Source organism: Pinus tabuliformis, chromosome 5_2 (genome assembly GCF_031772625.1).
Source record: "Pinus tabuliformis cultivar Carrire ecotype Pingquan chromosome 5_2, CPIR1, whole genome shotgun sequence".
Lineage (NCBI taxonomy): Eukaryota > Viridiplantae > Streptophyta > Pinopsida > Pinales > Pinaceae > Pinus > Pinus tabuliformis.
In genome coordinates, this window is record NC_142306.1 from 1,098,878,266 (window position 1) to 1,098,904,599 (window position 26,334).

The following is a 26,334-nucleotide window of genomic DNA, read 5'->3' on the forward strand; positions in this document are numbered from 1 at the left end:
CCCACATTCTTGTAATCAAATCCCACTCCAATCTCTGTTTCCTGTGTTTCTGGACGGTGGAAGTTATGACACAAGCTCACAGTCAAAGGGAAAAGGCGCCAAAGCATATTTGTTTTTACTTGAAAAAAACTCTGTTTTCTTAGACTATTTTTCCTATACAACACAGTAACTTCGGGCACGATTTCCAAATAAATGAGAACGAAATTTTCAAAACTGAAAGAGGTTTTTGTCTGTAATGGACCCATTTAAAAAAACATCTCCTGGTTTTCTAACAGGTGTTACGGTTTGAAACATTCAAAGAGATATTTGATGGTTGTTTTTCAGGATTTTGCAACCCTGTTTTAGTAAATGTTTTCAAAATCAGATCTCAAACAAATGAGAATGAATTTTTCAAACCGAAAGATGTTTTTGTCCCTAACGGACCCATTTAAAAAAACCTCTCTCGCTTTTCTAACAACTATCACGGTTTTAGAGTTTCGAAGGGATCACTGGACCCTATTTTCCAAGAATTCATGAAGAAAAAGCTCATGGACAGTTGTTGACTTAGATGCCACCTCATCAAATTCGACTTGATGATCATTATCTCCAGCCATGACTCCAACAACAACATGATCTTTAGATGCAGATAGGATTAGGATGTTTTATATATGCATGTACTTGAGAGATACACTTTAGCTCTTTTATTTTTAGTAGATTTTAATTAAGGATAAGCTAGAAACCTATTTTGTCTATTATACTCTCTATATAAACAGTTTTTGAAGAAGAAAAAAGGGTTGGAACTTATTTGAAAGTAGCCTTTTTATGTACTTGTTGGGCCGCCAAATTAACATACATGTTCACTCCATTTTCATCTTTATCCTCATTTTGTCACCTCATTTCATTACATTATCATTACATAACTCTATATTTCTGTTAGGCCCCTATACTACTAGTGTAACCCCTTATTGTTATTAGTACAACCCACTTATTATATTGATGTACCCATGTAGTGCCCATATTGTTACTAATGTGCCCCATAGAAGCCCACTATTGTTATTATTGTGCCCTTACATTATTATTGTTATGTCGGCTCTGATTATGTTATGACCCCTTAAACTCCTATATATAAAAAGGAGGTCTTTTCATTTGTATCATCCAAGAATTGTTCATTTATGTAATGTAAAGGAGGTTGCCCCTCGAAGAGGCTGAATTCTAAGGCATTGATCTATCTTTTCTATCTTTTCTTGAGCTGGTTTCATAACAATTTCCAATACCATATGGGTTCATATCTACATTTTCCAAAGTTATTAATTTCATGTATTTAGAGTGAATTTATGATTAAAAGTTAGAGAAATAACATGTATTTGTTTATACCTAAAAGTGGCTTGAGTTTGATGACATGTGTAGATCATTTGGAAGCTTCCAAGGCACCCTTATGTGGCCTCCCAAGATCATATTCGAATTTCAACTCAAGAGGTGGACCATATTCCAAGGAGAAAGATCATGGAGATTTTGATGTGTCATGGGATTTGTATCTAGTATTTAGGGATAAGTTGAGACAAGTATGGGTCTAGTAGATATTTAAGGGATCTACATTTATTGAGTAGATATCCCTAATTCATGTATAAATAAGAGGAGCATTCTTCAAAGGAAAAGGAGGGAGAACAGTTATCAATTATTCATTAGCACCAGATTTATGATTGTTCATTCAACATGAATAATATTATTTTCTCCAAATCATGAGTTATGAGTGTTGTTTGATTCTTAAGGTGTGATAGTTGTTTATATGTGCTCATTGAGGAATGGAAAGATCCCCATACTGAGATAAGTACACTTTGTTGTAGAGTAATGTTGTGAATAAACTAATTTTAATTCTAATGTTCATGTTATTTATTTGTTGTAAATACTTGTAGATAATTTCAATATGAATTCATGTTATGGCCATGTTTTTGTTGTGTGAAGGTTGATCTCCTTTCAGTAGCTAGTTTTTATGTGAGAAGGACAACCAAGATCTCCTAAGTTAGGAGTCTCTTCTCCATGAGCTAGACTGAACTGAAACAAGATTTACTTTCTCATATGCTTTCCTAGATTACATTTATGTGAAGATTGATTTCCTTTCAGTAGCTAGTTTTTATGTGAGAAGGACAACCAAGATCTCCTCAGTTAGGAGACTCTTCTCCATGAGCTAAGAACTGAACTGAAAACAATATTTACTTGCTTTCATTTATATGCTTTCTTTCCTGCTTTCTTAGGTGTTTGGCAATGTTATTATAGGAAGATTGTAGAAGGACAATCAGGACTCTTGAACAAGAGACTCTTCTCTATCTTCTAAAGTAAAATAATTCCATTGATCAAACATTTTTATGCTTTCATAAAATAGATCTGATAGTTTAGATTTGTAATATGCATTTCCATTCTAAACAAACTTCCTACACCTGTTTCATCTGAGGTCCCATATATTTTGGTTTGCTTCTAAGTTTACGAAACCCCGGGTTGACAAATTAAATGACAGGGATTTAACAGACAATTAAATCGCCCAACATTTTGGCGCCGTTGCTGGGGATGCAAACTTAGATGTAAGCTAGTTAGGAGGATTGTTTAGGAATCATTTTTATTTAGGGTTAATTGCATTTAGGAATTTTCATTTAAGTTTATTCTCATATAAAAAAACATAGAAATAGAACACAAATCAAAAACCCCCATTCACTAAAAAAAAAAAACCAAAAACACAATAAAAATCCATATGTATATATGGAAGAACAATGAGTATAAGTTTGGAACAACTCGCTTAGATCCTAGCAAGTGTCAGGATCTCCTCTTCTTGCGAAGAAGAGATCTTGACAGCAACCAAAAGCTTAACTACTCTTCTAGAAGAAAACAATGAATTAACATTTGAAGAATCCTATATATCTAGTGATGAACAATTATTTGAACAAGAGAATGAGGAGGACGAAGAGAAATTGCAGCATGATCTGAATCAGAGTGGAAATCACGCCTATGAAAGCCTGATCTGAATCAGAGTGGAAATCACGCCTATGAAAGCCTTATCGAAAGGTGGTTTTGATGGTTTAAAACAAGTACGAGGTTAGATCGATTTCATTTTTATTTTATTAAATCACACTCACAAAAACTAAATTCGATCATCCTTGTATATTTTCATTTTAAATTTGCAAAATTGAAAATGAATATCTTTTTACTACAATTGCGTGAATGGTTACATTGGAAATTTAATTACACGTAATAGTTTGTAATTTTCAATTAGCATAGAATAGGTAGGATAATATTTTATGTTTCCAATAAGTATGCTCTCCTCCTGCGTCTTTGGACGATTTGGAGGATCAGAAAGTAGATGTTTATAAATTTTTTCAGGGTTGCAATATACTTGTCTCCATTTGCTAAAAAAAATCATCCTAAATAAATAATTTTTTTTAGATTGGTTTAGGGTTAGAATAAACTTTAAATTCTTTTTAATAAAATTTTGATTTTGAAACAAAATAAAATCAAAAAGAAAATTAGGAATAAAATTTAATTTCATTTTAAAGATTTAAAAAAAATAAAAACAACATAAAAAAAATTTAGGAATAAATTTAATTCCTTTTTATTTATTTGTAGCAACATAAACAAATTAGGAATAGAATTTTATTTTTTTTTAGTTAAAAAAAAAATAAAAAGAAATAAAATTGATTTATTTTAGTTTAAAAAAAATAGAAAATTAATTAATTAAAACAAAAACAATATTAGTTAAAAAAACAAAATAAATCATTTTTTTTAGTTAAAAAAAAATAGAAAATAAATCATTTTTTTTTTTTTTAGTTATAAAAGAAAAAAGAAAAAAACTTAAAAAGAAATTTAGGAATAAAATTTAATTTCTTAAATATATATATATATATATATATATATATATATATATATATATATATATATATATATATATATATATATATATTAAAATAATAGAAAAACGGATACAAGCTGCTATGTATGATGTGGCTTTGAAAAAAAGTCTTTCTTTGCTTTCCACAGCCCCGGATGGATTTGTCAGTTACCCATTTCGTGCGCTGCATTGAACATAACTTTATCATGCTCCTATGATCCCTCGCCCTTTCTGTGCCTCTCTATTCCTTCATTTCCAACGCCCTGTGTATGCCATGCGATGAGCCATGAAACATATAAAAGATCACACCACCAACGGACTAGATCTCAATCCCACCACGGAAGCGGGTGCTGGTGATGTCAATGGTGCCAAGCCCAAAAGCCCAACGCCGGGATCCATTCTGGTAGAATTGTTCACCTCACAGGGCTGCACCACTTCCCCTGCTGCAAATTTGTTGATATCGAAATTGGGACAGGGGGATTCGTCGAGAGAGTTGGAACTGGATGTGCCTGTAATTTTTTTTTTTTGCGTACCATGTGGAGTAGAGGGTCAAACGTTGGACAATAAATAAATCAGAAATGACGAGTCTGCAAGTCTTGGTTTTTTCCTTCATTAAACCTGCAATCAAACAAAAATAAAAACCTGTAAATAAATTTGGTTGTGCTAATCGCCACAAATTTGTAGAATGAAAAGTTTGTGGGTTGAGGTAGCGATTGAATTTGTTGGAGCTTCGGCGTCCTGCAACTAAATTTGTCTTTTTATTTTTGGCACTGCATAATATTCCGTCGAACTCCCAAATGCAAAGCAAGCTATAAACAAATTCCCATCCCATAAAAAAAATCAACGAACGATTAAATGAAACATGAATATTGTATGACGCAATATGGTGATCGAATTTGACATTTTAATTGCTCAAGCTTCGGCTCAACTTGAAATCTTGCAATAAAAATGAACCCCGCAAATAAAAAATGAATTTGGCATTTCCAATTGTTGGTGTGGTTTGCTTAATAGAATCAGCATATCAAAACGGTTACATAAATTTTTTGTGTGATGTATTGTAGCAGACGCATGGGGCATAATAGTTGGCAAATCCATTTTGTTAGGCGGAAATCTGGTGGAATAGTTTTAATTGAATAAAAAGTCTCGGTCTAAGACTAATGAGCAAACACGTCGTTGACATAACAGTTGGTTCGTCCAATTTTTTTAGGCGGAGGCCCCTGGCTATTTATCAATATGTTGAGTGGTAACAATTTCAGTCTACATGACAATTCAATATTGTTCAACATTATACAGTGATTGCCTAGCTATCTACCACGTCACCCTGTTCAGTGGGTGTCCACAACCTAAGGCAGTCTTTAATGAAGTGCTGAAGGGCTTCATGCATTAAGGCGGGCATTGGATTATTATTATTTTTTTTAAATAGAAAATTTCTGTTTACAAAACTCAGGGAGGAGCCGGAAATGCCAGCAAATGCGCAGCCAGCGAATGGATTAACTACCAAATCCTCATAAAAATCACGAGAATCTTGCCAAATCTAACCAGAAAGGGAGATAAAAAAATTTCAAAGTTTCTGAGGTATATGGTGTTGAAGAGATCTGGAGCATATCCTTGAAAAACCCTGAGCCTCATTAATTACACCATCAAAGTCTGAAATTAAGCTACCCCATCAGGACTGGCACTGGATCTTATTCCTCTATCAATCCGAGCAGAAGTGATTACTATAATATCGATTTGGGCGACAGTTCTTACTCATCATCGAGATGGATATGAAGATTGACAGAGGAGAGGATTTGATGGGATCGAAGACAGATCCAACCACTACTGGCTTTGTAGTTGTTAATTTGAAGCTGACTACATACTAAAAGAAATCTAGGGAAGAAATGTCTACTCCTGAAAAGTTGTTTCATGATCAACCAAAGATTTTGTTGCAATTTGGATTAGCTTTTTTTCATGTCCTAGTCCAGGTTTATGGCTCAAGCATGAACACTCTATTGCCATCATTAGCAAGTTGGTATATTTTAGCAACGCTGAAATGCTCATATCTTTTCTTCACATGACAAACATATCAAGTTTTTTTTTGTCGGTGTTCTAGCAGGGAAAGATCCCCATGTTTTGGTCCTTGCTCTACAGATAGCAGAACTTCTTATACAAAAAAAAAAAAACTTCTTGATACTTTTCCCAAGTTGTTTGTAAAAGAAGGGGTTGTTCATGCAATAGATACATTGATATCAACAAATCTATCAAGTTCATATTCAGTACAGAAGGATTGTCTTTCAGGATAATCTGTCATAAATTCCACATGCAATATTCTGCATTCGGATAGGTCAAATAGTGAAACAACTGGAGAGGAAGAATCTGGAGGTTTAAATACCGGACGAGTTGGTTCACTATTTCCTTCTGGAGATGAAACAACTCATGCGTAGTTTTAAAAATTCGAAATTGTTAAAAAGCACTATTATTCGTTGCTTTTTCTGAGCAAAAGAAAATGAAATTTGAAAAACGAAAACATGGGTTTTCTTCTGAACGAGCCTGATTAGGCTCTAGGCGGGCAGGTTTTTCAAATTCATTTCTATTTGGGATATTTTTATGGTACTTTCAACCCATATTTTGCAGATTGCATGGTGGATTTTCTATTGGTTGCTCTGGCATTGGCATTCGCACTAGACAAGAATGGGGACTACATGTGAGGTTACCTATGAAGAAAGTAGGGATGCTGCGAAGGAGAAGATGCAAGAAGAGCATTTGGAAAAATATTCCTACTTTGAGCATGCATGGATAGAAGCCACTTCATCACAATCACGTTTTTTAAGTTGATGGCAATTCTCTAGATAAATTGATTGTTTTCATTTCATGCTTGATTCAAGAGATTTTTACTAACATGTTTTTATACAGAATGATCACATTTCTTGCAGGTATAAAATCCGAAGGCATCAAAAACTGGAAAATCTTATGCCATGGCTCAACAAAAGAAGATAGACAAGATTTTTAGATGCAAGAAGGTCGCAATCCTGCAATTGAGAAACCTTATGACAAACTTCACTGTTTCACCCAAATTTCAAATAAGCACAACTTTCTCATAAGACATCGTATTTCGACGATTCAAGCGTCGTTGGAAAGATCTCGACGAGATCTACAGAATGAGAAATATATCATCAAAATTTGAAACAGTTAAAGAAAGAAGAAATTGCTGACAAGATATAACAGGTAAAATGAGGCACTAGTTTCGACACAGGTAAAAATTCTTTTGGTTTTTCTTTCATGAATTTGTTTCATTAGTACCAATTCTCAGTTTCTTTTTGTAAATGTCATAAATAGAGAGATTGATCACCTCTCTATTATGATAAACTTACATTTCATTGCAGAAAAAGTACTAAGTTTTTGCAGGTTCGAGGAAGATAAAAAAAAATGACCACAAGTCTTTTAAAGACCCCATTTCAAGCATGAGGACATGCTTTTGGGTAAGCCAAGGGGGAGAGTGTCATCATATCCATCACATCAGCCTCTCAAAGATGACATTTCTTTCACAAGAAAATGATCAAAGCAGCAACAAAGATGAAACATCAATGCATGAGCACATGATGTTAGATCAGATCCATCACTTGCAAGCCTTTTAGATGCCAGTGCCTTCATTGCATTCCCACTTCTTCAGTCAATAAATTTTTCATTCCATTTTACTTTTCATGTTGTCAAATAAAACCTTGATCCATTGTTCATTTTCCTGCCTCACATTCACTAACCTATAGCCCATGAATAAAGTTATTCGCCTCCCTTACAAAGCTGAGTCACCCCATTTTCTTTTTCTTCCAAATAAACCCTGCTTCAATGCAAATTTTCAATGTATGGTCCTTCGAAATCATTATTTCATAGTCACGTTAGATGATGGAGAATTCATCAAGGCCTTCCTTCTAGCAAGTCTTGACCCATCGACATCAACACCTTATCTGGGATAAAGACTAGAGTCATTATTAGTACCTTGAGGCTTGCATGCCCTAATGGCAAGTCTTCTCACCAACGAACAATGGGAATACATTAATGTCCCTTGTTTGTTGGATCTTGCAAGTGGATCGACATCAGCTCATTTATTCGCACTTCGCAAGATGTACTTGGGTACCTTGGCACTCATTGACATTAATGGTGAGTTTGCCTCGCATTGGTTAACGACATTCATCAATGGTCGGTAATCCAATGACTTCTTTCCATGTTCGACATTGACACATTTATTCACATGGAAAGAATTGTGCCACGATATGGGACGATAAGAAAACTATATGATTCAGGAGCAGATTCAACAGTATTTTATACTTTGGAACAAATTCAGTAGCAGTAATAAAGGATCCACATTCGCGACTCCATCCATCATATATGCAACCAAGACACAGATCACATTCTTGTATTCTTCATTCCATGATTCAGCAGCAGAAGCTACACTTTTCTACATATACACAGTTTGTCCACTCAGGTAAGTAAAGGTATGTTCTTTTCTAGCTTTTTATCATACAATTCCTTTAATACTAAAATTATAATTTTTGGAAAATGTTTCACCATGTTCATTCACATTCACATTCACCATGTTCATATTCACATTCATACTCCATTATCACCTTTCATATGTCATATATGTCCTTCATGCACGTCATCCTAACCAACATACTTTTTCCAAACAATTACTATTACATTACGATTCAAACGTTACATGTTTTGCAAATAATGATCTAAGAATGAATGGTTGATTAAATGTTTTCAAAGTATTTTGATGCAACATAAAAAACAACGAAAGTATTGTTACACAAGAACCAATACTAATCAAATTTTGGTTGTCACACAAGAACCAGCCAAAATAATATGTTGCAATCAAATGTTTTTCAGAAAGAAGACTTTGCAAAAAGGAACAAAGTTGTCAAAAAGAAAATTATGTGAAGATAAAAAAATCGATATCAGCCAAAGTTCATGTAAAAGCAAGACAATTCAAAAAATCAAATCATGATCAATGTAATAGATTGCATGCAGACATGCAATAACTTAAGTTGGGGGGTATGTTGGGCCGCCAAATTAACATACATTTTCACTCCATTTTCATTTTTATCCTCATTTTGTCACCTCATTTCAGCACATATTTCCAATATTTCCAATACCATATGGGTTCATATCTACATTTTCCAAAGTTATTAATTTTATGTATTTAGAGTGACTTTATGATTAAAAGTTAGAGAAATAACATGTATTTGCTTATACCTAAAAGTGGTTTGAGTTTGATGACATGTGTAGATCATTTGGAAGCTTCCAAGGCACCCTTACGTGGCCTCCCAGGATCAAATTCGAATTTCAACTCAAGAGGTGGACCATATTCCAAGGAGAAAGATCATGGACATTTTGATGTGTCATCGGATTTGTATCTAGTATTTAGGGATAAGTTGAGACAAGTATGGGTCTAGTAGATATTTAAGGGATCTACATTTATTGAGTAGATATCCCTAATTCATGTATAAATAAGAGGAGCATCCTTCAAAGGAAAAGGAGGAAGAACAGTTATCAATTATTCATTAGCACCAGATTTATGATTGTTCATTCAACATGAATAATATCATTTTCTCCAAATCATGAGTTATGAATTTTGTTTGATTCTTAAGGTGTGATAATTGTTCATGTGTGCTCATTGAGGAATGGAAGGATCCCCATACTGAGATAAGTACACTTTGTTGTAGAGTAATGTTGTGAATATACTAATTTTAATTCTGATGTTCATGTTATTTATTTGATGTAAATACTTGTAGATAATTTCAGTATGAATTCATGTTATGGCCATGTTTTTGTTGTGTGAAGGTTGATCTCCTTTCAGAAGCTAGTTTTTATGTGAGAAGGACAACCAAGATCTCCTAAGTTAGGGGTCTCTTCTCCATGAGCTAGACTGAATTGAAACAAGATTTACTTTCTCATATGCTTTCCTAAAATACATTTATGTGAAGATTGATTTCCTTTCAATAGCTAGTTTTTATGTGGGAAGGACAACCAAGATCTCCTCAATTAGGAGACTCTTCTCCATGAGCTAAGAACTGAACTGAAAACAATATTTACTTGCTTTCATTTATATGCTTTCTTTCATGCTTTCTTAAGTGTTTGGCAATGTTATTATAGGAAGATTGTAGAAGGACAATCAGGGCTCTTGAACAAGAGACTCCTCTATCTTTTAAAGTAAAATAATTCCATTGATCAAACATTTTTATGCTTTCATAAAATAGATCTGATAGTTTAGATTTGTAATATGCATTTCCATTCTAAACAAACTTCCTACCCCTATTTCATCTGAGGTCCCATATATTTTGGTTTGCTTCTAAGTTTACGAAACCCCGGGTTGACAAATTAAATGATAGGGATTTAACAGACAATTAAATCGCCCAACAGTACTCTGTGATCAGATTATAATAAAGCAGTCTATGTGAGCAGTTTTGCAGAAATTCCTGCGTCATAATTCCCTATCTCTCTCTTAGTGTAACATTTTCTTCAACGCCTGAATGCTAAGTGGTTGAAAGTGGATCTCATACTGTTGTGTTCCATTTTCTTTATCTTTCAGATATTTAAATACTTATTTCCACATATATATCACACCGATCTCCTTCATTATTGTTGGGCCGCCAAATTAGCATACACTTTCACTCCATTTTCACCTTTATCCTCATTTTGTCACCTCATTTCATCACATTATCATTATATTTCCATTACCATATGGGTTCATATTTTCATTTTCCAAAGTTATTTATTTTATGTATTTAAAGTGAATTTATGATTAAAAGTTAGAAAAATAACATGTATTTGCTTATACCTAAAGGTGGAATGAGTTTGGTGACGTGTAGGTGATTTGGAAGGTTCCAAGACACTCTTATGTGGTCTCCAAGACTCAAATTCGAATTCTCTTGAATATTTGAAGGAGATTTGGGATAGGGGTCAAGCATATCTCATGGAGAAAAATCATGGATACAAAGATATGTGTCTCATATTGGTTGTAACCATATGAAGGATTTGTGGATCTAGGAGGGATTAGTGGATCTCCATTAATGAGTTAGTTTCTTATGTTTTTGTATAAATAAGAGTACCTCCTCCATTCCAAAAGGAGGACTCTTGGAGCATGTATCCTAACTTATGATGGAATAGAATAAAGTTTTCTTTCTATAGTTTTAAATATAAATTGTCTTAATGTAGTATATGAATTTATGGAATAGTTTGTCACTTTGTTCTTAAGCATATCTCATGGAGAAAAATCATGGATACAGGGATATGTGTCTCATATTGGTTATAACCATATGAAGGATTTGTGGATCTAAGAGGGATTAGTGGATCTTCATTAATGAGTTAGTTTCTTATGTTTTTGTATAAATAGGAGTACCTCTTCCATTCCCAAAGGAGGACTCTTGGAGCATGTATCCTAACTTATGATGGAATAGAATAAAGTTTTCTTTCTATAGTTTTAAATATAAATTGTCTTAATGTAGTATGTGAATTTATGGAATAGTTTGTCACTTTGTTCTTAAGAGAATTGAGCTCACTCTAAAAGGATCAAAGAAACATTTTATTTCATTATATATTTTATTTTCATTTAATTACTTAGATGTTTGAAGATTTTTCATTATTAATGAATGAATTTTAGTTTAAATCTTATCAGCATATGAAAGGACAAACAAGGGTCTAAGTTAGGCTCTCTTTCATTTGATATGAGTAATAATTGAAATTCATTCTATTTTTCTAGTTTCTAGTGATTTTCTGAATTTCCAGTTTTCCAATAATGGCATTCATGATGAATGAATTTATAATGAAGAACAGCAAGGACCTCCTTAGTTAGGAGCCTCTTCTATTATTTGTTTATGCATCTTAAACTATTGTCCATTAGTGGTTTTTTATTTATGTTCATGAAGTAGTATTCTAGAAAAAAGACAAATCTGGTTTTCCTAAGTTAAGAGCCACTTCTCCTGCTTATTACATAATGAATTAGAAATTACTTAGTTAAATTTTATATTTGCAATATGAACTTCTAATTAGTTTATAATTGCATTCCCTTCAATTTCCATAACTTATCTTCTAAAGCTGATTATAGTTGCATCTGAGGTCCCATATATTTTGGTTTGCTTCTAAGTTTTATGAAACCCCCGGGTTGACAATTAAATAATAAGGATTTAACAGACAGTTAAATCACCCAACAATTATCCTCTAACTTTCCTAAAAATTGTCAAAGGAATTGTTACTATCTCGCTTTTGTGATGTTTGCTTACTGAACCTATGATTATATAAGCTTGATTGGGTCTAACTCCATGCCCAATGGTGAAATTTTCCTACAATCCAACCAACCTCAGTTTTTCTGAAATAAATCTGGCCATAGGACTTATTCCAAAACCTCTACCACTGTGACCTTGGGTAGTTGAGTTTTAGGGAGAGATCCCTCTCCGGGTTGAAGGGCAAGCTTTCAATCTCAAAGCAGTTTGAGGTTACCTTAGAATTTTTCCCACGGTCAGGGTTTTCTCTAAGTGATAACACCTACAACCCTTATAAGTGCAAGGCAAGCGCCAATGTTTATATTTGAGATTGAAAAAACAAGTGAAAACAATTCAAAGCCTTTCAATGGTGACAATATTATGATACACCCATATTATAAGCTTGATTGGGTCAAACTCCATGCCCAATGGTGAAATTTTCCTACAATCCAACTAACCTCAGTTTTTCTGAAATAAATCTGTCCATAGGACTTATTCCAAAACCTCTACCACTGTGACCTTGGCTAGTTAAGTTTTAGAGAGATCCCTCTCCTGGTTGAAGGGCCAGCTTTCAACCTCAAAGCGGTTTGAGGTTACCTTAAGAGTTTTTCCCGCGGCCAGGTTTTCTCTAAGGGATAACACCTTCAACCCTTGTAAGTGCAAGGCAAGCGCCTATGTTTATATTTGAGATTGAAAAAACAAGTGAAAACAATTCAAAGCCTTTCAATGGTGACAATATTATGATACACCAATATTTTGGTAGTTTTCTACTTTTGTTCTTGATCCAAACTTGAGCAAAGACAAGGCGATAGAAATTGAAGGACCATAAAACTAATCCATATATATATATTTTTGCAATCTCTTCCAGATGTTGGGAAAATCACCTCAAAAAGAGCCCGGAAATATTAACAATTTATGCTCAAGCCTCAAAGAAACAAAAAAGACCTCATTGGCCTAAAATCTCTAATATTGCAATCATTCTGAAATCTGTTGCATGTATATCTTTAAGGAATTCCAAGAAACAAACATGTCCTGTCCACAATATGATCTAAGAGATTTCCTGTAAGATATACTTCAGTTGCATTAAAATATTTATGCTCATCTTCGTTATTGTAGCTGTCTGCAGTCTTCTTGTAGTCCACTATTCCAACCTTTCTGATGGAGACAAATCCCTAAAATGGTTTATCATATCATACAATTATTAGACTTATTATTTGTCCACTAACATACAGCTTCAACTCACCTTATATGAAGCGGACCAAATCTCTTATCTCTACGCCATTTCCATTTGCAAGATAATATATTCTTTTCCATTTTTCCTCTGAAAACTGTTCATGAGATATAAGGCCTTGCCTGAACAAGTCATATCAACCGATGACAAGGAAACCCAATCAGATATAAAAACGAGCAATTTCATCAACGAAAAAAAGAGACAGTACTTTCTATAAACATACACAAGATTATGAAGAATTCTTGCCACTAACACTAATAAAGACAAGCTACAGATTTCTATAATATAACTTGAGAAGTTAAACAACATGACAACCAAGAGCTTTGAACAAACTTCTCATTGCCCTATTCAATTGCATATCAGATAATATGAATTCAGGCAGAGAGCACCACCAGGTATATTCTCCATTGTCATAGGCAGCTTATAAGCTTCTATGCATAAGTGAAATATTCTTCCAGAACTGCAAATCAGGTCTTTCACATGCCAGCAATAGAATAGCACTTACACATTTCCAAGTGAAAGCATATTTGGAAGCCTCTACCAGTGTTAAACCTATGGTAAGGCCATAGATCCCTTTTAATTTAAGCAGCAAACAATGCAGAAACAGTCTGCAAAATTTGACAAGGTGCTAGGGGATGAAGGTTCAAAACAGTCAAATACTAGCATTTATTATTTCTAGTGGCATGAACAGTACCGGATGAAGTGTATTCACATGGTAAAATAGTGGCATGGGAGGATAGTAATAATAATAAGATTATAATAAAAGCCTCTAGGGTAATAGAACAATCTCAAGCAACTATCGAACACTTGTAAACAATACTTCAACCTCACAAAGAAACCAATGCAAGCTTCAAATGCAACACCAATAGGTATTTGGTTTTAGTGCAACGTGAATTAGTGTCGGCACCTACAAAGCTTGTTTTATGTCGTTATCTTCATTGCAGCTCTACGTAGTGCATATCATTATTATTTTGTTTTTGCAACCACAACTATTAAGAGAAGATGATCATTTGGAACAACTAAAGGATTGTATATTTTAACTATTTGGTGGATTTTGAACAAAATGATTTGAAAACTAGTTAGACTTTGAAGAATAACAATTCTCATGAATGGATGGCCGTAAGCTCAAGAAACATATTATTATTTGACATCTAGGTGCTGATAGTTGTAAATGTTGCAAGCTCCATAACAAGCAGTTGATAAGCATTCCAACACCATAACTTACATTGATAAATAAACAAAAATGACAAGTCATGTCTACAAAACTCAATAAATTTTTGTACTATTTGAATACTATAATGTATGTTTAATTTTCTATGCAATGTTGTAATGGCCAATACTATGAGAATAAAAGTGATTAACTAAATAAAGGCTTAATGATTACTTGAATCCCTAATAAGTTTTTGATCTCTCGCATGTATGATTTTTTCCTGATTTTTATGATCTCTTTTTCCGAACCCTCGCCGATTTTATCCCAATGCCAATGTTCGCAACATTATTTTCTTTAGCATTAGAACATTGATGATACATCTCAGTTCTGATAAAATGGATCTATTTATAAGTTTGATTAGAAAAGAAATATGTTTTGTGGTTTGATATGGAAATTTCAAAAATGTGGTTACCAACGTTATGATGCCTTAGGTGTTAGTGTCTCTACTCAAGAGCTCTAATCTTCTTCATTGTCAAAACCTTATGAATTTCTTCAAAATGCATGCCCTGAATAGTATTATTGCTGAAATGTTAGAATCCTCCCAAATTATTATTTAAAAGTGGATTTAGACTTGTTTTATTATTCATAATATTCTCTTAAGCATTCCTCATCACATTGAAAGCTAAGATGGGTTGTTCCTCTTCAAAGTAAATTATAGTTAAAGGGTTTGAGCAAATTAATTCAAAACTTTTGAAGAATGGTTTAGCATATGTGTAAAATCTTTGAAATTACATAAAATAGTGACTATACATAGTTGTACCTAGTTATTGGCCAGTTTGGCCATAAGAATGAACATGATTCAATATGCTTGATCTTTCTAAAGTAATATAAAACATATACATCTATAATATAACTTGGTTGAAGCGTGGTTTATTTGGTCAAAGCTAAACTTACAAAATTTACTAAGAAAAACACACAACCCATATTAACAAAAAAATTGTTTTCTTATTCATAACAAAAAATTAGCAAAAACACAAAAGATGATATTTAAGTGATGGGTAAAAAGTAAAACAAAAATCAAATGTCATGTGAAGGGCAATTTTAAAAACAATACCGTCATAAAAAATTTACTTGATGGGTAGGACTGTCTGTCAAATTTATACCCTACTTTTAGGGCCTCCTCAAGCCTAATGCATCTCTTCCCAGCATTTATGTTTTGTTTTAACTTTTAACAGATTTTTAACCCTTATAGGTGCATTGCCTCCAAGTTTTCTCCTCGCGACCTGTAATTGTCATTGAACTCCAAGGATTTGTTGTGATGGTGAGAGAAGAAACCCATCGAAATGTGAAATATGCCATACATTTTTAAGTGGTCACACTTCGGAAGACAATGATCCAAGGAGGGTAGGTAGTAGGAACCACCTCACTTCCAATCATTTAGTTGTAACTTGTGACTTCACTAAGGCACAACATATTGAAATTATTGTAAAAACATTTTTGAATGCCACTCAGAATCTTAATCTTGCCCACACATCATTATTCTATACTTTCAACCCTTGAACCTTGTTTGGTGAAAAAAGATATATGATGAGGTTGTGTTGCATGGGTTCACAAACCCATTGGTGGGGTTCTTGAACTCATCTCGGGTTCTCGTCCTCAAAAACCGTGTGTTGGAACGGGTACCTAAAAATAGAACCCGAAAGAACCCAGTACATCCCATAAGAACCTGGTACTCAGTACCTTCGAACTAGGTTCTTTGCATAAACATGTTTGCCGAACCCCCAAAATGGGTGCGTGAACCCCAAAAATGGGTGTGTGTGGGGTTCTTGATCGTGTTTTTCCTTTGTCCAGAAATACTTTTCTTCTCACATTCCACGTAATGGCTTGTCGCTAGGTTGAATAAGTTCATGGAAGTTCAAAATTCCAGTATCAAACAAATGATAGAGAAATGATTTGGGTATCAGATATCCATATGATATATCAAATGGAAGATAATCTCCTCCTGCCCAAGAGTAGCTTACAAATAACTTAATAAGTTTAATGCATCCTTAATTAACCAGTTCACTATAATGACATTTTTATAGTTGAAGTTGGGTTTTAAAGATTGTCAGGTTAATTCAACCAGATCGTTGTACCATACTTTTATCTGAATATGGTAGAATCATACTGGAAGGGTTGTTATGTTATTTTCAATGCAAACACTATTCTCAGCCTTCAACTGGAATGTAGTTAGTACGTCCACTAAATATATAAGCTAAAGTGTTGTTCAAAAAAGGATTGGTAGAAGGATGGCATTATGTTATCTAGAAACATTCTCTGAGGAACTAATAATAATGAATTTATTGGAGATCATCCTCATATATAGGTATTCTTTGACTGATAGGAATCAAATCATCTTTTCTAGCATGAATATGTCATCCCTGTCATTAACTTTATTATAGACCTTAACAACATTGTGTTTCAACTTAATAACGAAGTGTATGTGTATTTTAAAAGGATTTTAGTCTGCCAGCCAGTGTCATAGATGAGTATCAAATTGTTAGGTTTCAAGTTTCAACTTAAACAATTGTTAACATGCATATTGTTAGGTTTCAACTTAAACAATTGTTAACATGTAAGTTGGAAGATTTCATTATATATATATATATATATATATATATATATATATATACCCGCGACGAACCCACGTACCCTATTTCAAAAAGTGATGAAGCCATCCCTGAAGCCACGTGTTATGAATAAATAATTCATAATATAATAAATTAATAATTAATTAATTAAATTAGTAAATTACATTAATAAAATTAATTATGAAGTGAGAGGTCAAAAGACATGTACAATCAGCCCTTGTGACCAGTCAATGCCTATTTAGGCACACCGTCCAAGGGAATGTAAACCACCATTCATATTATATCAATACAATTTACTTACTTAAATTACAAATACAAAATCTACATACAAACATTATAGTTATATAATGACCTTACATACCAGTGGTATCAGAGCCTCAATCCCTTGTTGTCCGCTGCCTGCAACCCACAATTCCTCACTATTCTGCTGCCCTCAACTCTTCATTGTTTCGTTGCCATCGTTCTGCATCTCCACTGTCACCATACATCACACCCCTGCTGTTCCACTGTCTGGCCACAGACAATCTGGCAATTCGTCCAGAAAACGACCACTGCTCCACATAAGCTCTCGGTGAATTATAGGAGGATCGTTGTTTTGACAGACCAACACTCCAGCAAATTATTGTCGTTCCCCCTTGTCGTCGAGCAACGGAAGCATCATGTCTGCATGGAAGCATCGAGCAGTTGGAAAGCAGTACGTGCATCGTTTGGTTGGAAGTCAACCAGTCTGTTGATACATAATTGTATAATGTGGTCAGTTCATTGTAAAACTGCATTTCGAAGGGTCAACAGTTAATAGTCAACAACGGTTGACAGTTCGATATATATCTGGTCCTTATATAGCGTGGACCCAATACAACAGTAAACTATCGATTATTGTCAGGGTTAATACGGGTTATACGAGATTATTATAATTATAATAATCATATTAGTAAACTAAATTAATATAATTTAATTAATTATAAAAAAATAGTTATTTAATTAATTAAAAAAAGATAAGAAAAAAAATTGGGTCTACTAGGAAGAAAAAGAACAAAACGGCAAACGGTAACAATGACGATGTGAAAAAAATCCAAGAAGAGCTCAATAAGTTGCATAAGAGCCTTGAAGATGTCGAGAAGAAAGTCAGTAAACAAGATCAAATGGCCGATGATATCTCATATCTAAAAAGCATGATGACCCAGCTTGTGGGAAGAGCCAATCCACCCTCAACCACACAAAGTCCAAAAACTCCACAAGGCAGTACTTTTTTAAATCATGAAATTCCATCAATGCACGAAAGACTGCAAATACCGCATGTTGTCGCACAAAGTGTCTAGGCACCACAACAACGCTCAGAGTAAGGGTTGTCACTCTAATCCTTACTCACTCTGTTTAGACTCTCTCCTAAACAAGTCAAAGGGGGGTAGTCCCTAAGATGAATGAAAGAGAATAGCCTGTGAAATACAGGCTCTAGGAGACTTAGATGGAAAACCTAATGAGTTTAGGACAAATCTTGGTTAACTGAGATGAATAGATTAAAAACAAGACACATCCACAGGATATAAATGATTATAGACTAGTGCCTTCATATTCGATTAACCATAGGTTAAGTAAAAACAAGTTATCTAAAGCAATCTACAAATGTGACAAATAGTGACAAACATGAACGATTAAATGTAAACGCCCAAAACTCTATCATGCAAGAGATTTCAGATTTAAAATGATTTTCGTTAAGAATTCAAATCTAGAACAATTAACCCTCTCCTATAGCTAATATAAATTTTAAAACATTAATTGCACTTGAAAATAGAGAAATGTTACCACAGAATGACACCAAGGAAATTTATATAGTCAATTCAATTGTTCCTTAGGAAATTAGTTTAATGTGGTAAATGAAAAAATAAATATTTTAATATGACAAAGTAAATCAAAAGGATTAATAAATTGAAATTTTAATGGGCCATAGGCCACATTAAAAATTTTAATGTGAAAGCGCAAATCCTCTTTTAATTTAATTGCTTAGTCATCAGAATTTAAAAAAAAATAGATTTTTTAAATGTTTTAGATTTTTTTTTAAATTGGATTTTTTTTTTTTAAATTTAGAATTTTTTAATGTTTTGGATTTTTAATTTTTTAGAATTTTTTATGATTTTCTAGTTTTAGAATTTTTTATATTTTTAAATCAAAATCATAAAAAATTGAAAAATGTGAAACTAAATAGAATCAAATCAAAAATTAAAAAATGAAAGTCAAAACAAAAGATCAAATTAAAAAAAATGAATCTAACTAAAGCAAAGAATAAAAATCAAATATTAAACTAACCTAACTCATAAATAAAAAGAAATCCCAATGCTGCTAACCCTTACTCACCCTAACTCACGCATACAAAGAAAAAGTCGAATGAATAAGTTCTGTTGTGTGTGTGCAGGTCTTTAACGGCAGGGAGATGAGGTTTGCTCAACGGGCAGCAGACAGAACTCGAGCGACAAGGGCAGGAGTTGCGTGAAGGTTTGCAGGTCTAGACAGCAGCAAAATGGGGAGAAACGGACGAGAATGCGGGTTGGAAATGAAGGAATGGAGCAATCAAATGGAGTTGCGGATTTCGAAGGAGGGAGAGGATGGTCGCAGGAGAGGAGACTACAAGAAGGGATGAAGCTTTCTGCAGGCTAGGCGGAGGAGCAGAGATGAATAAAAGATGGAGCAACTGGCAGCACGCAGGAAGGAGATGAGAAATTGATTTATGAAAAACTACGAGCGAAAGCTTGAGGATGGTAGCAGCAAGGAAATGGACACAGGTTTGAGAGAGCGACAGAGGGAAGTGTGAGTTGTGAAGAAGAATAAGAATAAGGCAGTGGATAGGATGGGAACAGCATGCAGCAAAGATAAAAGAACAGACAGTGAGGAGAAGGGGAGGGATAAGGGAGCAAAAGTGATGGATTTGAGGCAGCACATAGAGGGATCAGTAGGTCAGAGAAAAGACGAAAATCGAGGGATGGAGCAGCGGGAAAGGCAGCAGAGAAGAGGGCTTCGACAAAAGCTAAAGAAATCCAAAAAAAATTCAAAGAAACCCCAAAACACAAATAGTAAAAGAAATTTTTTTGAAAATGTCTCGAGGGGAAAAATGCAGCAGACATAAAGGAAAATGTTAGCCCAATAAAACCCTTAAAAATTTCCTAGAAATTTCTAATAAAGATGTTGTACTTCTGCTTAAGATTGATCAATGAAACCCTTTTAAAAAATTCTCCAGATTAAACCAAAAAAAAAATCAAACCCTTGGACTGCAAAAATAACGCCCCTACAAAATTGATTTTGAGGCTAGATCTTACCCTACAAGGCCTAGATTTGGCTTCAAATCAAACTTCACCTTAAGATTTGCAACCTATACCTGAAAACAAAAACACCCAGAACCCAGATATACAAAAAATAAATAAAACCACAAAAACCCAAGTCAGAAAACCCAAAAAAAATTACAAATCTATACACAGGAATGGCAAATCTATCAGATCTGAGGAGTGTGAGTCCAACTCCGCTCCCATATCTGATAATTTAAGGCTCTCAACAGCCAGATCTATCAATTTCACACACAAAAATTAAATTTTTTAAATTTTAAAGGAGGTGTTTAGATTGAAACCCTTCATGCATCACCATTGAAATTCTTATGATAAGCCCAAGATTAAATTTAACTGGACTCTTCAGAAAACAAGGATTGGGAGTTGGCTGGTCCAATTAAAAACTTCCCCTAACGCCCAAAGATCTAAAAATCAAGACTCTCCTGCAAAACTCAATTCAGCCATCAAAATAGAGCGAGAAAATAATAATAAAATTCAGATTAATAGAGATACCTGCTATTACATTCAAAATATAAATTATCATTTAAACCCCAGCGATTGAGCAAGATACCTGTACTCAAATCATTCTTTCAGAAGCTATCATCAATGACTAAAAAAAAATTTACGCATGAAAACAACACATCCTACAGTATTTCCATGAAGAGTAACATCGGCAAAAATTATCCCCAAAGTCTTTCTTTATTATCCGAAAAAAGATTACACAAGAATTTCTTGCTAAGCACACGACTCAAAAGTCAAATCCATTGACTAACGAATAACTTCCTATTTTAAGATAAATCCTCCATCGACTAGTTCGAGTGATCCTTGTCAAAGCAATCTCGACCGTTGATGAAAATTAAAATTCCCTTTAATCTCATCCGTCGAAATATTTAAATATTTGGGGAAATTCGAATTTTTTAATTAAATGCATTTTAATTAACTCAAAAATTAAATTTTTGAGTTAATTTCCCCAAAATTTTGACTTTGACTTAACCCCAGGGATCAAAGGTTTAAAATTTATCAAAATAATTAATTTACCTTAGTCCCGAGACCTCTTAAAATTTAATTTTTAAGGACCGACAAATTTTGCCTTTGGAGAATTTAAATTTACCTAGGACCTAGAATTAATTAAATTTCTAGCCTAGGATTTTAATTAATTTTTTGCCAAAAAATTTAATTCATTAACCTATGAGGGGATAAATTATTTTCCAACCCTCAAGACACTTTACATCATGATTTTCATATTTTTTACATCTTGTTGACCACTACGTGTCAATGACCCATAGCAGTACAACCCCTGTTTTTGCAAAAGGGATAGCCCCTGAGACGTGTTCCTGCCATCCAGCTATCATCGTCAACTTGAGGATCATCTTATAATGTAAACCCGTCTGCATGTGTATAATGTAAATAATCTCAACAGATCCATGTCGTGTATGTAATCACCTAGGTAAACCTAGTTTTCTGGTAACGATCTACATTTTGGGAAGTTTTTTGTCTCACCGATCCATTCTCGGATGGTCGGCAAAGTTTTCCTTCAGCCTACCCCAAAGCCGGAATGGATTTTGTCACTGGAATCTTAGGGGAGTCCTAGTGTTCTAGATTGAGTCTATGTAAAAGTGATTTGGGAATATTCCTAACTATTTGGTTAGGTTATTTTATTACAAATTGCTTGATTTGCTAGATTATATTTGTGTCGCAGAACTGGGTAGTCTGTGAGGGTCTTTTGCAAATGGGTTTTCCCCCTTGAGATGTAAAAATGTAAAAAATCATGATGTAAAGTGTCTTGAGGGTTAGAAAAATAATTTATCCCCTCATAGGTCCTAGGTCCTAGGTAAATTTAAGTTTTCCAGAGGTAAAATTCGTGGATCCTTTAAAAAATTAAATCTTAACAGGTCCAGGGACTAAGGTTAATTGATTATTTTGCTAAATTTTATGCCTTGGGTCCATGGAGTTAAGTCAAAATCAAAATTTTGAGGAAATAAATGCAAAATTTTAATTTTTGAATTTATTAAAATGCATTTAATTGAAAATTTTGAAATTTCCTCAATATTTAAAATTTCGACGGATAAAATTAAAAGAAATTTTGATCCTCATCAACGGTCGAGATCACTTTGACAAGGATCACTCGAACTAGCCGTTGGAAGATTTATCTTTAAATAAGGGGTCATTTTGCCAGTCAGATTCATCCGATCTTTTGATCGTGTACTAAGCGAAAAGCTCTCTCTTGTAATTTTTTATGAGCAATAAAGAAAGACTTTGGGGTTAATTTTTGCTAATGTTACTCTTCATGGAAATGCTGTAAGATGTATTATTTTCGTGCGTAATTTCTATTTTACCATTAATAATAGCTTCTGAAGAGTGATTTGAGTACAGGTATCTTGCTCAGTCGCTAGGGTTTGAATGATAATTTAAGTTTTGAATATAATAGCAGGTATCTCTATTAGATCTTAATTCTATTATTGTTCTCTCACTCTATGATTGACGGCTAAATTGAGTTTTGCAGGAAAATCCTTGATTTAGATCATTGGGCATTCGGGGAAGTTCTCGGCTGAACCAACCAACTCCCGATCCGTGTTATCTGAAGAGCCCAGTTTGAATTTGATCCCGGACTTATCATAAGATATTATTTTTATGGGTGTTGCATGAAGGGTTTCAAGCTTAATACCTCCTCCAAAATTCAAAAAAAAATAATTTTTATGTGCTAAATTGTCAGATCTAGCTGTTGGGAGCGGAAAATCATCAGATCTGAGAGCGGAGTCGGACTCACACTCCCTAGATCTGATAGATCTGCCATTTATGTACATAGATCTGTAATTAATTTTAGTTTTCTGACTTGGGTTTTCGGGGTTTTAGTGTTTTTTTGGGTCATTGTGTATATCGTTTGGGTGTTTTCCGTTGTATTGCAGCTGCAGATCTGAAGTTGAAAGCTATGCAGAGTCCAGATCTAGGCCCTGGAGGGTAAGATCTGGATCTCTGGAGGTCCATCAGCATCATTTTTTTGCAAGGGTTTAAATTTAGTTTCAGATCTGGAAATTTAACGAGGGTTTCAGGGTCAAATCTGAAGGAAGTGGATTAAATATTTTAATTAAATCTGGAGAATTTTCTATAAGGGTTTCATTGATAAATTTTAAGCATAAGTATAACTTTCCAATCTGTAATTTCTTCTCCAGTTTTTGGCTACCTGGCTGTTGCCTGGGGTTTTATTTTTATTGCAGGAAAAATTCGAATTTTTTTTGGGGCAATCCGGCTTTCCCTTGCGCTCCCCTCTGCGGCTGCTTCATTGCTGCTCCAGCCTTCTAACCCCGCAACTCCTCATCCCCCTCACGTAGTCTCTCACTCTGTCCACGTTGAGCTTCCATCTTCACGCAGTCCATCCCTCACTACCCTCCATTGCTATCAGCCCTCCATCGAAACTTTTACCCTCTGCGTGCTTAAACCTCCCCTCACAGCCTCCCATCCGTTGTTTGCTCCCTCTCAACCTGCGTCGAACCCCCTCCACGCTGCCATACTCCTCGCTCCGCACCCCGCAGCTCCTCCTCGCTGCCTTCAATATCTCGTTACACGCAATTTTCCTCTTCCTCCGTCCAAACTTGCAACAAACCCTCGCTCCTTTTCTCCATTTTCTCTCACCAACCTATCCATCTTCCCTCTTCGTTGTTGCTATCCCTTCCTGCGTGCTACCCTCATTCCGCGTCCTCCACGTAGTCTCAACCTAAACCCTTGGCTTCGATCTACCCTCGGCCTTTGTTTCCCGTGGCTCCAGTAAGCTACTCTCCATCGCTGCACCTACATTACAAGCAACAAACATAATATACACAAGACTTTTTTTTTTTTTGAATAGTTGGGGTTAGCATATTATGTCATTTGATTTTTTATTTAGGTTTGATGTATATTTTTTTTATTTCTTTTTATGAGTTTAATTTTTTTATTTGTGTGATTTAGTTTCATTTCATTTTTATTTTGCAATTCATTTTTTGATTTAAAATTCTAAAAACTTAAAAATCTAGAAAAGAAAAATTAAAAAAAAAATCCTAAACATTAAAAAATTTCAAAAAAAAAAATCTAAATATATAAAATCTAAAAAAATAGATCTAATAAATTTTAGAGTCTTAAAATCCTAAAAAATAAAAAAATTAAAATTTTCAAAATAAAAAAATGTAAAAACTTTTAAAATTCTAAACATTTAAAAAATTTAAAAAAAAATTCTAAAAATTTAAATTTGTGATTAAGGATTTAAATTAAGGGGTTTTCACTTAAACGTTAAAAATTTTAATGTGGCCTATGGCCCATTAAAATTTCGATTTTTGACCCCTTGATTAGTTTTAAATTCCTTGGTGTTTCTAATGTTAAATGCTAAATCTTAAATTCTCATGATTCTTCTATAGTCTAGTGCGATAAATGTTTTAAGTTATATTGGTGATAAAAGAAAATTAATTAATTCTAGATCTTGGGCAGTTAATGAAAATCATTTAAAATCTAGAATATTTTGCGTGATACAGTGTTGGGCATTTATATGGATTATTGTCACTTTTCGTCACATATTGAAAATCATTCTGGATAGCTTGTTTTATTGATGGTTAATTCAAATATTGAAGGCACTGGTCTAAAATTGTTTCTATCTTGTGGTCGTGTCTTGTTTACGTTGGTGTTTAATCTATCAATCTGATTTAATCGTTTAGATCCGTCAAGTTGTCCGTCATTAAAATCTCCTAGAGTCTGTTTTTTTTTTTACCGGCTATCCTCATCCATTTACCTAGGGACTACCCCCCTTGACTTATCTAGGAGAGAGTCTAAACGAAGTGAGTAAGGATTTAAGAGTGACAGCCCTTACTCTGAGCATTGTCGCGGTGCCTAGACACTCTGTGCGACAACACATCTCAAGGGGGAAATCCATTTGTAAAAGACCCTCACAAACTACCCATTTCTGCGACACAAATATAATCCAGCAGACCAAGCAATTTGTAATAAAATAATCTAACCAAATAGTTAGTATTATTCCCAAATCACTTTTACATAGACTCGATCTAGAACACTAGGACTTGCCAAAAATCCCAGTGACAAAATCCATTCCGACTTTGAGGTAAGACTAAAGGAAAACTCTATCGACCATCCGAGAATGGATCAGTGAAACAAAAAAGCTCCCAAAATGTAGATCGTCATGAGAAAAATAGGTTTACCTAGGCAATTACATACATGACACGGATCCGCTGAGATTATTTACATCATACACATGCAGAAAGGGTTTACATAACATCTTGGAAGTGAAACTGATGATGATAGTTGTACAGCACGAACACATCGATCAGGCGTTATCACTTTTGCGAAAAAAGGGGGTGTACTACTATGGGTCGTTGACACGTAGTGGTCAACACCGCATCTACAGTTTGAAGGGAGTCAGTATCATACAAAGTTCCCCGACAAGGATTATCTCAAGATTAAAAGAGAATTACCAAAATATGATGGTAAGGATCATAAAGGCATCATTGTATGGGTAAATAAAATGGAAGCCATTTTCGAGGCTAACCCGCCAATAGGTGAACAAGAGAAGGTCATGACCGCTGCTAATAGCTTGGAAGCTGAAGCATATGATTGGTTCCTATGATGGACCCACAAATGTGAAGCTCGTTTGTTCAATTGGAAAAACTTTGTGGAAGCCCTGCTAAAAAGCTTCCATGATGAATAAGAAGACAATATTTACAAAAGATTCATCCACCTCAAACAAAAGGGATTTGTAAGTGAATACACACACAAGTGGGAAGTATTAGCTGTAAGGGAAAGGGGATTCTCAAATGAAGAGCTACTGAAAATGTATCGTTGTGGCCTTAAAGAATATATTCGAGAAGAATTAAAATTGTATAAACTCAAAACCAGTGAGGAAGCTAGACATGCAGCAATAATTATTGAGAGAAAACATAAGCTCAG

The 26,334-nt window shown here is 34.2% G+C and overlaps 1 protein-coding gene across 1 annotated transcript in view; it reads right to left on the reverse strand.

Annotated features, from left to right (window-relative positions):
- LOC149163072 (uncharacterized) overlaps positions 1–26,334 on the reverse strand; it is a 299,415-nt gene that overhangs the window by 71,926 nt on the left and 201,155 nt on the right. Inside the window, exon 7 of the mRNA XM_089437516.1 lies at positions 13,334–13,443. Coding sequence (XP_089293642.1) covers positions 13,335–13,443 — 109 coding nt within the window. The 3' untranslated portion in view covers position 13,334. The remainder of the gene's footprint in view (positions 1–13,333; positions 13,444–26,334) is intronic.